Source organism: Typopeltis vanoorti, chromosome 10 (genome assembly GCF_054136105.1).
Source record: "Typopeltis vanoorti isolate ZY-2024b chromosome 10, IOZ_Tvanoo_1.0, whole genome shotgun sequence".
In the NCBI taxonomy this organism is placed as follows: Eukaryota; Metazoa; Arthropoda; class Arachnida; order Uropygi; family Thelyphonidae; genus Typopeltis; species Typopeltis vanoorti.
The window spans coordinates 81,305,437-81,321,232 of NC_143558.1; the positions used below are offsets into that span (position 1 = coordinate 81,305,437).

The 15,796-nt window shown below is 34.4% G+C and overlaps 1 protein-coding gene across 4 annotated transcripts in view; it reads left to right on the plus strand.

The window, feature by feature from the left end:
- Positions 1 to 15,796, plus strand: part of LOC150102539 (tetratricopeptide repeat protein 9C-like) — a 159,811-nt gene that overhangs the window by 75,735 nt on the left and 68,280 nt on the right. For all 4 annotated transcript variants that reach the window (XR_016548941.1, XM_090399351.1, XM_090399353.1 and 1 more), the window contains one exon: positions 10,066 to 10,270. Coding sequence is in view for 3 of the 4 variants with exons in the window: in XM_090399351.1 (XP_090255477.1) it covers positions 10,066 to 10,270 (205 nt within the window). In the remaining variant the exon portion in view is untranslated. The remainder of the gene's footprint in view (positions 1 to 10,065; positions 10,271 to 15,796) is intronic.

Here is a 15,796-nt window from a genome sequence, read left to right on the forward strand (position 1 = left end):
ATAAATATAGCAGAAATTGTTTGTTAACTAAATAATGAAAAAGGGAATCTTATTACAAAAGAGGATATGAAAAAGATAGGTTAAGTAAGACAAAGAAGATTAGAGATAAGAATTTGTATGTGAGAGGCTAGTTTAACACTTGAAAAGAGGAGATTAAAATATTCAAGTAAATTCAAAAAGGGGGATTAATTTAGTATAGAGGCTAGCTTAAAACAAATGATGATCGCTCAAGGTCAACTCCCGAAGTGATGATCGACTCCAGTAGGGGGGGGGAATTGAAGAAGGTGCCGATAGGGGCCTTGCAGATAAAAGGATTAGGAACCCCCCCCCATGAGGCTTTTTTTTTTTCCTGAGAGTTTCTTCACGAGTTTTTCATATAGGTAACACGTGGTTTTCCTGAGTGATGGCGTAGGAGTTATCTCCGTCCGACGCAACAAGGAAACAAAGTGTGCAGGAATTCGATCCCGTATACCTATTGCAAGAGACGAGGAACGCCGTATAGTTACAAGAAGGAAGGAATTGTCTGAGTATCTCATCATCCAGTACTCATATCGAGGGAAAGAAAATCCATACAAAAATTCGTGCCCACGTGATGAGTTCCATAATGATAGAATAGAAGATCCTGTGTGTGTCCTTTATTCAAGCACGAAAGGTATAGAACGTGAAAACCAGGGTTCATCGTAGAAAGGTACTGTAAAAATCTTGTATCAGTTGAAATCGCATATAGTTGCAATCATTGTTAATTACTGGACAGTCGAAGATATACTAGGACTTTAGTACAAATCAGAGTAGAATGAGAGTAAACTAGTTTATATTATTTGATAAGCATTCATGTGCTAGAGATTTATGTATGCGCATGGTATTTATGAGAGTGTCTTAAAGGTCAAATGTATGTGTGGGCATAGCGATAGGATAGTTTAACCTATATTGTTTGTTTTGTAAGTTAGATAAGGTAGACTGAATATAAATATTAATGTCCATGGTATTATGGAAATATAGAGCATTCTGACTAGTATAAGGTTAAGTAAAGTGTTAACTTGTTCCAGGATTATATGTGTGCATTTATATGTATAGGGTCCGTTATGACGGCATGATTGCAAATTCCCATATAGGATTTTGCCCTAATACTTGTATTTTGCTTGTGTAATTTTAATCTTAGTATTGAATTGTGTTTTATATAATAGAAATTAAATTGTACCATGTTTGAGATGTTTAAATAAACTTTTGTTGCATTGATAATATAGTTGTCTGAAATTGCTGCCTAATGCACCACTTGAAAAACGTACGAACCTAATCACGTGGGAAAAATTTAATGTGTTAAGTTACGAGATAAAGGGTCACGACTGCCTAATAGTTTCACGCTCAGACATATTTTTGTATTTTGCTCCTTGTTTTCGAATTATATAACTTAAATTAAATGTCCTGAAAGGCGCAGTATAATATAAATATTAGGGACACTAAGGAGAGAAAAAGCTTAAATATTTGAATTTTGTAATAGCTTATGCATAGTTAAGTTTTGATTAAAGAAAATATAGAGATTCACTTGAAAGGAGAAAAAGAAAGTTTAATAATCTTAAATAGGGACACAACAATATTACATCCCATATTGTTTCTTAGCCGAATAAGAAACTCAGAGTTTCATGCCAAATATAGAAACTATATAAAGTTCGGTGATTCCAAGCGTAAGCAAATACCTGGATAGTGCAGCACCTGACCCATTTGGTAGTCCTTAACTCAAATAAGTTCATGTCGCCGAATTGAAGCCTTTGGCTCTTCATATAATTAGTAATTATTTAGGACACCTTCTTGGCAATTCTTATATAAGGGATGCAAGTTCTGTTTGCTACAAACTTGGTATTAACTAGGTCTACCTACTCACTGATGAGACCTTGTAAAAATAATCATATTAAAAAATTCTGAATATTTTTACGTATTAATTTTGCTTGTTAGTTTTTGTTTTCATACACGCAGTGTCTGCACTTGTGATGTGCTCGTTATGAAAATATTATGTTAGAAATAACATGTAAAGAAGTAAAATTATTGAAGTACTTAATTGATTATTTGTATTATTTATAAGAAAGTTTGTTGTATTTTTAAATGTTGAATTTTGTGTTTGTGAAAGACTTTCTTCAGCGCTGCTGGATACAGCGAGTCAGCCATATTTTTACAATGCGTAGTTTCTGACGTTGTTGAAGTGCGCATGCTCCCGGAGTGAACTTGATGTTTGATTGACAGCTGACAAGAAAGCGTTGCGTATCCAAGTTACAGTGGTAAACAAGAGAGCGTTCGAAAAGTTTTTTAGAACACTGGCCGAGGAATATTCAAGTTGGAAGGAACTTGATTTTTTGTGTGCGGCAGTTAAAAGGAAATTTCATATTGTATTCCGAAAAAGGAATAGTGGAAATAATATGTTTCAAGAAGGAATAAGTACAGAAGAAAAAGGAAATCTTGAAACTAAGTTTTTATAAACTGACCGAGGAATATTCAAGTTGGGAGGAACTTGATTTTTTGTGTGCGGCAGTTAAAAGGAAATTTCATATTGTATTCCGAAAAAGGAATAGTGGAAATAATATGTTTCAAGAAGGAATAAGTACAGAAGAAAAAGGAAATCTTGAAACTAAGTTTTTATAAACTGACCGAGGAATATTCAAGTTGGGAGGAACTTGATTTTTTGTGTGCGGCAGTTAAAAGGAAATTTCATATTGTATTCCGAAAAAGGAATAGTGGAAATAATATGTTTCAAGAAGGAATAAGTAAAGAATAAAAAGGAAATCTTGAAACTAAGTTTTTATAAACTGGCCAAGATATATTCAAGTAGCAAGGAACTTGATTTTGTTTTGTGTGAGGCAGTAAAAAGGAATTTTAAAGGGATCCTAAAAAATGAAGTACAGAACCTTGTAACTTCTGGATAGAGCCTTAACAGGAAGAGAATAAGACTATGAACATTTTTTTTGTGATTGTAAAAAAAAAGGTGTTTTGTCTTAAGAGTAAGTTTATATTTTTTTAATAAGGCCTTGGATCCATATAATCTGTAGTTGTGGTTATGTATTTTTACTAGAAATGTATATATGTTGTTTTAAGTTTTATTAAATGTGTTTATTTTGTACTTGGTATTGAGTCAATGATTAGTTGGATTCTGAAAGAGTGAGTTAAAGTCATTGCACCAATTGGAGTGAACTCTTTGTGCAAATATAATAACATATAGGGACACTCGGAGTCAAAAATAAAAATAATTGTTAGTAAATGAAATATTATTTATAATACACATTATAAATAACAATGGCGCAGCCTATATATATAGGATAAATTCATTAAATATTAACAACCTCAATAAAGGTTGAAACCAGTCTGGGTAGTGGCCTTCTCTCATAATGTAGAACAGTAATACAGCTCCTAGGAGCTAAGTTCACATTATGGGTAAATACTAAGAATAGTGATCAGAGCTTTCTCCACCCTTATTATGAGTTGCCTCAGTTTTCAATACCAAATGGGTCAGGTGCTGCACTATCCAGGTATTTGCTTATGCTTGGAATCACCGAACTTTATATAGTTTCTATATTCGGCATGAAACTCTTTGAGTTTCTTATTTGGCTAAGAAACAATATGGGATGTAATATCCCTTAACTTAAATAAGTAAAACAAGTTATTTCAGCCTTTCTTTGGTTCAGTCCAGAAAAATAATAATTTCCCAAGTGATTAATTTTTCCGGTTTCCAATTATATGGCTGTATTTAAAAATCATATCGAAATTCAAATTATCGGTGTCTCATTCTAGTATTTGCCAGTAATATTCAGATTTTTTTTTTTTTTTTTAATGTTGAGCCCATATACGAGAGATTGGTTGATCAACCTATAGTACGTTAGTACCATGTATGGATTGCACCAAAAAAGCATAAACCCTTTGTGCTTTTCACATAAATGGTACTTGTGAAGCATAGCTAGTGTTCATTTGACGTCCTACAATTAATTGCATTGGACCAATCAAGATGAGCGCTGATGCACTATGCACTCTTAAAACTTTCATACATCAATAAAAATGCAATCACATGGTTGAATTGACTTGAATTTATCGTGCAAGTTGCATCCACATGATAGCACACCCAACCTAAATGGGTAGGGTATGCAATGCCACTTGTTGTGTTGTATTGTATTAACCATCAGGTTAGCCTTCAAATTCAGAACCATAATACAGTTTTAAAACTACTTCATTAGCTATTCTATACCCTTTGATAGGCAAAATGGCAGTCTTTTAAGATTGCTACTTAATTTATGCCAAAGAGAGGTCCGAGGGGAGAAAAGGACACTTAGGTTAAAAAAAGAAGTTTTTCCGTGACTTCCACTCAGGTTGTAAACATTTTGTACATAAGTACAGTGGGTGAATGGATTAAGAGTTCTTTTATTATTTCGTATATTAAAAAAAAATTATTTTTATAGAATCTAGGAACTTGACTTTTGAGATCAAACATTGAACTTTTTCAAGCCACTTCAGGCCTCTAATAAGCAGAGTGGTATTATAGAACAACTATCTCTGCAGTTAAAAAAGAAATCAGGCTGTTTAAAAGCAAGATCTTGCATTTGAGTAAGAGAAGCAGAGTGGTAGTTGCACACTGAATGATGAAATTTATCTTCCACCTTGAAAGCATCCACAAACATATATGCTCACAGTGGGATCCAAACCTGCAGCCTTTTGGTTAGATAATGGGTGTTAACCAGTTAGCCAACTAGGCTAGCAACTATTGATAGTGAAGAGTATTCGGTATCCTAATCACAATAACTTTTTGTTTTCAAGTAAAAAATATATATATTTTTAAGATTCCCTAGTTATCTTACATAAATCTATTTCATAAGTATATAATATAACTAGGGAATCTGCCTTTTCAGCTCTTACTTTGCTGTGTGGAAGTATGATCTACATTAAAATATGTAGATTCCAGATATAGGCATTCAGGAGTACCATCTGTAAGTTGAAACTTGCATAAGTCAGATCATCCTCTGAAGCTTCAGAGGATGATCTGAAAGTTTACTGTATATGCTAGAAATGTTTGTATGTTTAGAAATGTTTATGATGCAATGTTAAGTACTGCAAAACAAGGAATTTAGAATAAATTGCATAAATGAAGAAAGTCATTAATTTTAAACATAATTTTAAAACAATTTAAAGCCTTTGAAAAACATTTTTAGTAGTGGATTTCAGTGATTTCGATCACTTAAACTGTTCTTTAATGTGAACTCATCCTTAACAATTGTATTCACAGTTGATGTAGGTAGTTTAAAGTTGTAATAGGCTTGGAATGCCTTAATCATTGTCATAATTATCAGTGATATTCAGTTTCATCTCAAGATGAATGGATGCACTGCTCATATAATTTGATCTTTTACTTCCCTTATTTAACCCTGTAAATCACAGTACATAAAAGAGAATAAAGTAGCTATCAGCTCAGTGGAGACTTCTGCAAATGAAGGAGGCTGTCATTGGTTGGACGATACATAGCCTTTGTGCTGTTTTTGAAACATGCAAATAACGATTGAGAAGGAAGAGAAGCCTGGTGAAGAACAAGCTGAATTCAGGATAAATAGAGGCTGTCGGGATGAGATTTTCATTTTACGACAGATTGTTGAAAAATCATGGGAATATAACAAAGATCTGTATTTAAGTTTTGTAGATCTGGAAAAAAAGGCATATGACAAGGTGCTAAGAGAGAAGCTATTCAAAACGCTACAGTTGTATGGTGTCAGTGGGGAATTATATCAAGCAATACATAGTCTTTATTTGAGTTGTAAGTCAGCAGTTAGAATTGAACGAAGTACAGGAAGATGGTTTAATGTTAAATCTGGTATAAGACAAGGATGTACATTATCCCCTCTGTTATTCATTATCTATATGGATCACATTATGAAGGAAAGTGGTATTAAACCTGATATCAAAATATGTCAGCTCTTTGCTTTATGCAGATAATGTTATACTTTTAAATAAATCCGCTGCAAATATGCAAGATTCCCTTGACTAAATTGAATAACTGTTGTAATACAATAGATATGGTATGAAGGTCTGCAGTAACATGACAGTGAAAATATCAACTGCATTGTGAATGGAGAACCTATAGAACAAGTAAAATATTTCAGCTACTTAGGCACGATTTTTAGTGAAGACGGTAAATTAAATATGGAAATAGACAACAGAATCAACAAAGCTGGTATGGTAGGAAGTCAACTGAATAAATGTGTTATGGATCTGAGAGCTTGGTTAGAAGTAAAACACTTGACCAAAGACTAGAGACCACAGATAAGAGAGTTCTGATCAATGGCAATATCGTATTAAAAACGAGGATATTCGAGAAGAAAGATTAGCAAAACAAATGTTCTTTGTCAGGGAAAAGACCCACAGGAAGGCCAAGATATATGTCTATTGACATGGTAAAAAGTGCCCTAGAAGATAGAAATATAAGATCTGATAGGTAACAGATTGATTTGGAGAAAAATTGTAAATAGGAAGTTAGTATTGATGTAAATTTTTCATGTAGTACTATCATGTCATGTACACTCCTTGAGGGTACATGTCAGGAATTTGTCTAGATTAAATTGGCAACTGCATGTATATATTTTTGTGTATACTCCTGATAAGAGATTCCATAGAATTTTCAAAATACAAAACATCAAATTTTCAGTTTGAATCAAAATGACAGAAAACAGAAATTTAATATAAGCAGAGGTTTATTTTTTATTATTTATGTATTTACTCTCTCTCTGTCTGTCTGTATCACATGGGGAAAAAAAGTCCCATTCCTACATATTTTCAAGCCAAATGGAAAATCTTTTTCAGAAAATTCAAAAAAATTTGGGCTACTCGAATTTCACATTTTCAGATTTCTCTCATTGGTCATATAATTGAATCTACTACTCTGCAATATTTCAGCTTCCTAGTACCTCTCTTCCCCATGAGAATTTAAAAAAAGACATAATTTTTTCATTTTTACATAATCCAGAAACTCTCCTCTAGGTACCAAACATGGAACTTTTTTTAAGCCACTACAGGCCTCCAATAAGCAAGGTGGTGGTCTCACACTGGGCATTGAAATTCATCTCCCACCTAAGTTGGTTTAATGACACGCTGCTTCCATGCTGTCTTCAAAATATGCAGTTTCATTCGAAGTTACTCAGATTTCTGTAACCCTTGATTGGCATAAAATCTCGTCAAAGCTTTTTCTGACATCATCCTTAGCTCTAGAATAAATCAAAGACTGTGTGTGCATGCCTTCCTGTGATTTGCTGCTTTTTTAAAAAAAAAAAAATGATAAATATGTATTTCCATATTCTGGTAGAAAGGCTTATACATTGGCTATCGATAATGGTATAGTGTTTAGTCTAAAGTCCTAAAAAGGACTTAGACTTACCTTTGTTGTTTTTGTTTCAGTCATACTTATCTTATGTAGTGTCTGTGTGCACATATCAATTTGTTCTTTGTTCCCTGAAGATGGCAATTTGACTTTGCCAAGGTATTACACCCTCCTTGGAATTGGCAGACTCATTCAACTGACAACATATTTATTGTACTGAATCTTAAAATCATTAACACTCCCTGCATTAACAACATATCCTCTCACCCTTCTGCTTTTTTTTAATTTTTAATTTTATTTATTTTTTTAAATAATTCCCTCACTATCTTTATCATATAATCTCTTTTCTTGCTATTCACCAAACATCAAACGCCAATCTCTCAATCCATATTCCTTCAACCTCTCTCCATAGCCAACATTTCAGAGTCCTGATATTGTTTTAGTCACTCATCTCTAGACCCTTTCCAATGTTTGCTCATCACAATGAAAACCAGGGTGATCAAATCTGAGCACAGTAGTCCAAATGTGGTTAGACTAGTGCTTTATACAGTGACATAACTATCTCCATATCCTTACATGTTAGTGTACTTCTTATCATAGCAGCCAATTTTTACAACACTTGCAATATGCCCTCTGAACTTCAGTCTACTCTCAATATATATTACATATGGACACATATGTTGTAATAGATTTAATGGTATTGATATGAACACAGATGGATAAGAAAATAACTGTTTATTAACTTAAAAGCTAATATTTCGCTGGTATTATATCCAGCATCTTCAGAGCACACAACACAAAGTTTGTTACAAATGCAAGACAACCACAATCCGGTGTAACAGTAGGGCTAGTATAAGTAATTGTAGCATGCAACACAAGACTAAAAGGTTAAATCTAGGTTAAAAAAAAAAAAAAAAAAAGTTCAAAGTTTTGAAATAGTAGTCCAAATAATAGTCTTAGAAAGTTTGAAAAAAATAAAATAAAATAAAAGTAATAAATATTAATTTGGTCTTAGGATGACTGTCTCCCAAATCTTTGGTAGATTTATACAGCCATACTTGTTAAGGTTTGGAGTATGTTTTAAGGCTTCTGTTGATTCCAGGAACAACCTCTCTGACTTGTAGAAGCTTCTGTGCATTGCTTTTGTTTCTTTCCAATTGATCCTGTGTGCAAGGGTATCCAAAGCATGGTCTGCCAGACCCGACTTGCCATAGCGAAAGTGTCGGATATATATATATATATTTTTTTTTATTTACACAGATGGACATTTTTTTATCCATCTGTGTTCATATCAATACCGTTAAATCTATTACAACATGTCGGACGAACACATAAGCCTATCCACGCGTATATGGACACATAAATAGCACATCTCAACAAATATTTAATTTCAATTTGCTTTGAAATTAATTAGTTCTAAAATTCATCTCCTAGTGTGAAATTGTCACCCTGTTTATTGAAGGCCTTGAGTGACTTGAAAAAATTACATGTTTAGTCTCTGGAGCAGAGTTTCTAGACTACATAAAAAAATAAAGAACACAAAAAAAATAAAATAAAACTAAAATCTGTAGACAACTAATGGTATGAACATGTAGGTTTACAAAAACTTCTTGGGCAGGAGCCACATAAATTAACAAATTGTTTATCTTTAGTTTATCTCTTAAGGTATGTATGTATGTATATGTTGAAAGTTTTTTTTTTTTAATTTGGTTCTACTATAAATTAAAGATAGCAAGAAATTATATTCTTGGTTTTAATCCTTTATCCAAGTAAGCAAAACAATGCTTTGTGCATGAAGTAGTTTCACAACTGAGCTACTTGTATATCGAGGCTAATAATTTCACCTCAGTTACCTTAGTATGTATCCCATAATCAAAGCACATATCCTTTCAGATGTGAATAATGTTATACGTAATGTGAAGGGCCTTCCCAGACTGGTTTCAACCTTTATTGAGGTCTCATCAGTAATACTCTGGATGAGAGATGACTTCTACATTACTTCAACCTTGGTATGTCTTCCAGGTTCTGGCTCCCACTGATGAGTAAATGCAAGAGCAATTAACATTTCATTTTCAGGAGTAGTAATACTGACAGGTCGACCACTCTTTGGTGCATTACAGATGGACCCAGTCTGGTCAAATTTATTGCATATTCTGTAAATTGTTAGCCTACTTAGTGGGGGGTATCAAAATTTTCACCCCATTTCTGTTGAACCATTTCAGCTTTCTCGGTCTTTAAGTATTGTTTTATTATCCACTTTCTTTGGTTGTTGGTTAAATTAACTGCCATAATTATCTGGAAAAAAAAATCATAAAAATAAAATAATAAGGAATGCAAAATAATAAAAGATTCACTGTATACCTACTTTTGCACCCCCCAGTATAACATACAAAGTGTGTGTGTTAATTTACTGTTTATGTTATCGGTAATGCTTCCAGTCAACAGTTATTAGTAGTTAAGGTTTTGGGAGAGTCAAAAGTTATATGCATATTTTCGACTGCATGGGGGGGGGGTTCAGCACCTCTAATATCCCCACACTGCTCAAGGTCAACTCTGTGTGTGTGTGTATTTATATAACAGCATTTCATTTAAAAACAGGAGGTAGCCCAAGAGATATTTCAACATAGTATGTACTTGTATGTATTGAATAAATGATTGCATTTCATCCTGAAAACCCTGCATAAAGTAGTATATATTTTTAATTCATTAATTCCAGAAACTTTTTCTTACAGGAAGGAAATGCTTTGTACAAGGATAAAAATATTAAAGGAGCTTTAAAAAAATATCATTTCGCACTACTGTTTCTTAAAGGAATAGAAGAGCATTACAAAAAAGTACCTTTCTTTCAAGGAAAATATTCCTTATCTGAGACACTGTCTGATGAAACTATAGAAGAAGTACAATATCTGAAGCTGACTTGCAATAATAATCTAGCTGGTAATATGAATATTGCAGTTGTATATTTTTATTGCTTTCTTTATAATTTTTTGAAGAACTGCAAGCCTTTGTATGTTACATTAACCTCCATATTAAAATATTTCCATAATTCAGATCTTAATTTGGTGTTGATTTTCTCTGTTAAAGAGCAGTCTTCAATTCTTATACCATCATCCCACCCTTACTTCATATTATTTAGCATCGCAACATTTTTGGGTGGAATGATCATAATTTCATGTCTTCCCTTTCCTGATTGGTCTAATCTACAATAGTCACCTAGATCTGAATTATCAAAATAGATCTCCTCCTCCTCCAAGAATGGAATCTTTCCTCATTCAACACGAAACTTTTATCCAATCGTACATGGTTCGATAAAGGATGACATGGTTATTTTGTATATTGAAAATAATAAATATTTCAGAGAATTTTGTTGACTCAGAAGGTTAAATAATAATATTTTATTTTTCCATTTCAGTTGTAAATTTTGTTTATACAGAATGCTTATTATTTAGGTATAGAAAATCAGTATCTCACCCACAGCTTTTGGGAGGGACCACAAGGCAGGACTGCCATTAGCACAGGTGGTGAGTTGTCCACATTTAGTCCTATCAAACTTTTTTAATGATGGTTTTACAATGTTGCAGGCAACCTTTATTATATGCCCTGCTGCCTCTTGTGTGAGAGTAATATTAAAACAAACGAGAAGTAAAAAAATATGAAGGCTGTGAAGGGAGCAGTGGTCTTTTCTTGGACTGCTCTGAAACCACTTCTTGGAAAACTACAAGGGGGGGGGGGCTTGCAGTTACAGGGTTTTAATATTTTAAATTTTTTACGGATTGTAGCCATTGGCTAAGAAAGAGTTGAGAATATAGTCAAGTTCAGTAGTTGGGTGCTGCTATCAGAACTGATTACTTTTGCCTGTTATATAAGAATATAATAAGAATTCAGCAACAGGGACTGATGGAATATCAGCACGTGTGCTAAAAGAGTGTTCAGCTGAACTGGCCATTCCTTTGACCAGGATGTTTAATATAAGTTTCAGAACAAGGAAGATTCCACAGGAATGGAATGTTGTAACGTTTCTTTGTCTTTTATTGTACAACAGTTGTATTTTTTTATTCAATCTTTTCTACCTAAACCTCCTTCTATGTTAACATTATCGGCTGCGCTATTTATGTTGTAACCTTTTCTTCCTTATTATAACTATCCTACCGCTGCGCCATTTATGTTGTGTCGCTTCTTCTTATTCACACTTATTTTAAACCTTTGTTGCTTTATCTCTGTAATGCACTATCAGGTAGCACGTGGTACCTCTGAGTGACACTGGAATTTCCTCGAGATAGAGGCTGTACCAGAGTATCAGAGTGTCTAAGATTTATCTCTCATAAAACGCCAAGAAATTTATTTGTTTCGCTGCGCCACTTAACGCTATTAGATTATTAAACATTAACAACCAAGAGGTAATCTCTGGACAGTACTTAATGATACCTATCAACTCTGCAGACGTGGCCAAAATATACCCTTTTCAAATATCCCTTTTAATATCCTGCATAGGTTCGCATTAATATTTTATAAGCAGTGCATCGGATTCCAGAAATTACAGAAACTCTTTGTTAGAATCAAAAGCAAGGTTTATTATACTCAAAAGTTAATACACATAATAACACTAAATCAAATCCCATCTTAAGGGAGTTTCAGACAAGGTATATAAAATTCAAATACTACTATTACACTTATAAAATATTATACAGTAGCTTCCTAAAGTAAGAATTATATTAAACTTCGCTAATGCATTAATCATGTACTATTATCGCAATCAATCTAAGACTCCGTAGCTCTGTCAGACTACACAAGATAACATTCATATCTTTCACAATCTCTTAATATTATGCCAATTCTTTACTCTAAACATATCCTTGATTTCATTCAATAATGGTGAACTTTAACACAACGACAGATAATAAACATAAATTCAATATCCTTCTAAAGTCCTAGCAATACAACCTTATCCTATATCATTAATGTTCCCTTTTATAACATGTTAACGAGGCACAAATCTTTCATTCATATTCAGTGAAACACAAACAAAGTCTTCTTATCTTCCTTTATGTTCTTTATGGCATCACAAGTTCACAGTAAACTGTCCTTCTGTGGACAGCCGGACTTTTCCGCAGAGATACTGTCGCCGAAACCCGCGACTGCCAGTACCGGGCACTGGCACCCTTCCTCGCCACGAGGGGGGAACCGCAGCAGAGATCCAGGAGAAAAAAAGCCTTGTTACAGGGTCACATGACCCTTATATTACCCTCCTCTTTCTCGGCATTTCTCGCCCCTTTCGATGTCCAGCGAACTACTACGTCACGGCGTCCATTGTCTCCGCCGCTAATCGCACGTACGATGACGTCATTGTTTACTCGGGGCGATCCGCTCTCTCACGTTACAACTCCATAACCTTTGGACTTGACTCCCCCCCCCAACTGTTGAATATGTGCTTACATTCAATAATTCTTTTATACATGAACTTTTCTAATGCTCTGTTACTGTTTTATACCTTCAATATTAATTTAATCACATTCGTGAATGGCACAGAATACATACTTATTTAACCTTGTCATAACAGAACACACTTGATTTATATATACACATTATTTATTTTACACTTAGAGGCAATTTACTGTATTTATCTCATTCTTTTGTTTGGAAAAGCATGTTAGACTGTGATAAGATAGGAATACATAATTTTCCACTATATCACAATCTAACAGGAAGGAATGTAATATAAATCAAGACCGATGTATCCAGCTATCGACCAATTAGTATCTCCAAGAGTGGTGGTGAAGATTTTGGAAAAATTGGTTAGGGCTTGCATTCAGAAATGGGTTGACAGTGAATCTCTAGTTTGCAGTGAACAACATGGATACTAAGGGAAGGTCATATTTTAGCAACTTGCTCACATTCTATAACAATGTTACCATTGAACTAGACAATGGGAATGGATACATCATGATACTTTTGGATTTTGCTAAGGCTTTTGACAGAATACAGCATGGCAGACTGCTGCATAAATTGGAGAAAATGGGTTTGGGTTATACAATATTAGCATGGATAAGAGGATCGCTGACTGACAGATATCAAAAAGTGGTATACGGGGGATCAGAGTCTGCAAGGTTTAAGGTAACAAATGGTGTACCACAAGGATCAGTGCTTGGTCCACTGTTATTCAATCTGTACATTAATGATATTGGGAAGGATTTGACAAGAGACATAGTTATTTGCTTATGATGCAAAGATAGGTAGGGTAGGGTAATCAGGAATGCTGCTGATATGCAGTCTTTGCAGAATGATTTGAATAGGCTAGAATTATGGGCAGGGGGAAAATGGGTGTAAGCTCAAGTCAGTAAATGTCAAGTCATTCACTTCGGCATGATTAGATATCCAATGTCGTATTATATTGGTGGGATTAGGCTAGAAGAAACTGATGAGGCTAGGGAACTTGGAGTGTTAATAGATAGGAAGTTTAAGTTTAGGGGCCATGTGGCAGAGATTGCAAATACAACTCAAAAGATAATTGAAATGCTGAAACGAACATTCACATGTAAAGATACGGATGTTATTTCGCTTCTTTACAAGGCCTTGATAAGACCTCACTTGGACTATTGTGAGCAGGTCTGGTGTCCTGTTTCCGTTGTGATTCTGATATATTGGAGAGAGTACAAAGGAGAGTGTTAAAAATGATATCAGGATTGTGGAATGCTGATTATGAAGACAGATTGAGAATTTGTAGACTGCAGACACTAGCAAACAGGTGATGTGATTGAGACTTACAAACTTCTGAAAGGGTCATACAGGATTTCAATTGATGAAATTTTTCAATTTATGGGGAAGGGACGAGAGGGCATCCTTGGAAGCTGAGAATGAAGGCCATCAAGAAGGGCGTGAGGGGTAGATTTTTCTCTCAGAGGGTGGTGCGTGATTGAATGGATTTCCATTGGATGTTGTGAGTGCATGCAATGTGAATGAATTCAAGAATAAGTATGATAGCTTGTGTATGTAGTATGTGGCCTCCCTTGATGAGTCTCTGAATCACTGGAGGTCTCTCTTAATAATAATAATAATAATAATAATAATAATAATATAAGGTTTTTATAATCTCATATTGTTGTGAAAGAGGATGGTGTGACTACTGGTGAATGTCTACCATTATGTGTGGATTTTCTGTAAACAGAGAATGCCATTGAACCAAAGCTGCCATGTAATCAGCGTGTCTAAGAATGGAAGACTTGCTGTTTTACTGGGATGTTGATTGTTTATGTGTTAAGAAAATGTTGAGCATATCCAGGCAATGTGGCCAAATGGAGAACACATAATTTAAGTAGCATTGCCAGATGGATTTATGTGGGACAGAGTTTAAAGCCATTTCTTCAAATGCCTCCATTAAGAACTGGCACGAGGTAGAGAAAGTGGAGTACCCATGGCCCTCTACTCTATCCATTTGCAGAATTTTCCTTGTAGCATAGACAAAAAGTGAGTTTATGTGGGGCAGAGTTTAAGGTCTCTATGAAGAAGTTGACCAATGGAAAACCCATGGCTCTTCCCTCTCTGTTTTCAGAATTTTCCTTGCCAAACAAAACTGCTCGAGTTCATGGTGAACTGAAACAGGGTTGATATATTAGGAGGAAATATGGCTTGGATGAGGTCTAAGGTGTCATTGAGTGGGACATTAGTGAATAGAGAGGTCACATCAAAACTGACCATTATGTCAGTGTGTTGGAGTGTGAGGTTTTCTATACTGACTTTAAAGTGGGCTGAGTTGTTTATGTGTGAAGGTGTGTTGTCTGTATATTGTGGGAACTTTTTTGGCTAAATGTTTGGCTAATTATCTATGTAGATGTATATACCAAAATGGGATGTAATTGCACATTTTGTTTATGGATTTTTGGTAGCCTGTATATCTGGTGGGAGGTGGTTATGTTTTTAGTTGACTTGTGACTTCGACAGGCCATTAAGTGACCTCTTTAAGGAGCCTATTGAGTGTTCTGATATATGCATTGAGATCATAGTCTATAGAAAAGTAGGTAGAGCGATTTTGGTTTAAAATCACGTTACCTGTAACTTTTATCTGCTTTAGTAATTACCGTATTTTTCCGTGTATAAGACGATACTTTTTTCTAAAGTTTCTAGACCAAAAATTGGGGGTTATTTTATACACAGGAGATAACCGGTTGAGAGACCCATGATTGCCGTGGTGAAACTGCTGGTCCCTTGTCTCCATGAACAGGCTTCTGCCAATCACTAGCCTTTGTTAACTCTGTCAATTGATGTGATTAACGGCTGGTTTTGAATAAATCAATCAGAACTCTGAAGGCATTCATACATCTACAACTCATTGACGGGGTAAGTTAATGCATTAACAATATTTTGAGCACTAGCCCATAAAAATGTTCGAAAATAAAAGATGATTGTCATATTCTTCAAAATTGAAGTTAAAAGGCATCAATTATGCAAAAGAACATGGAAATAAAGCTT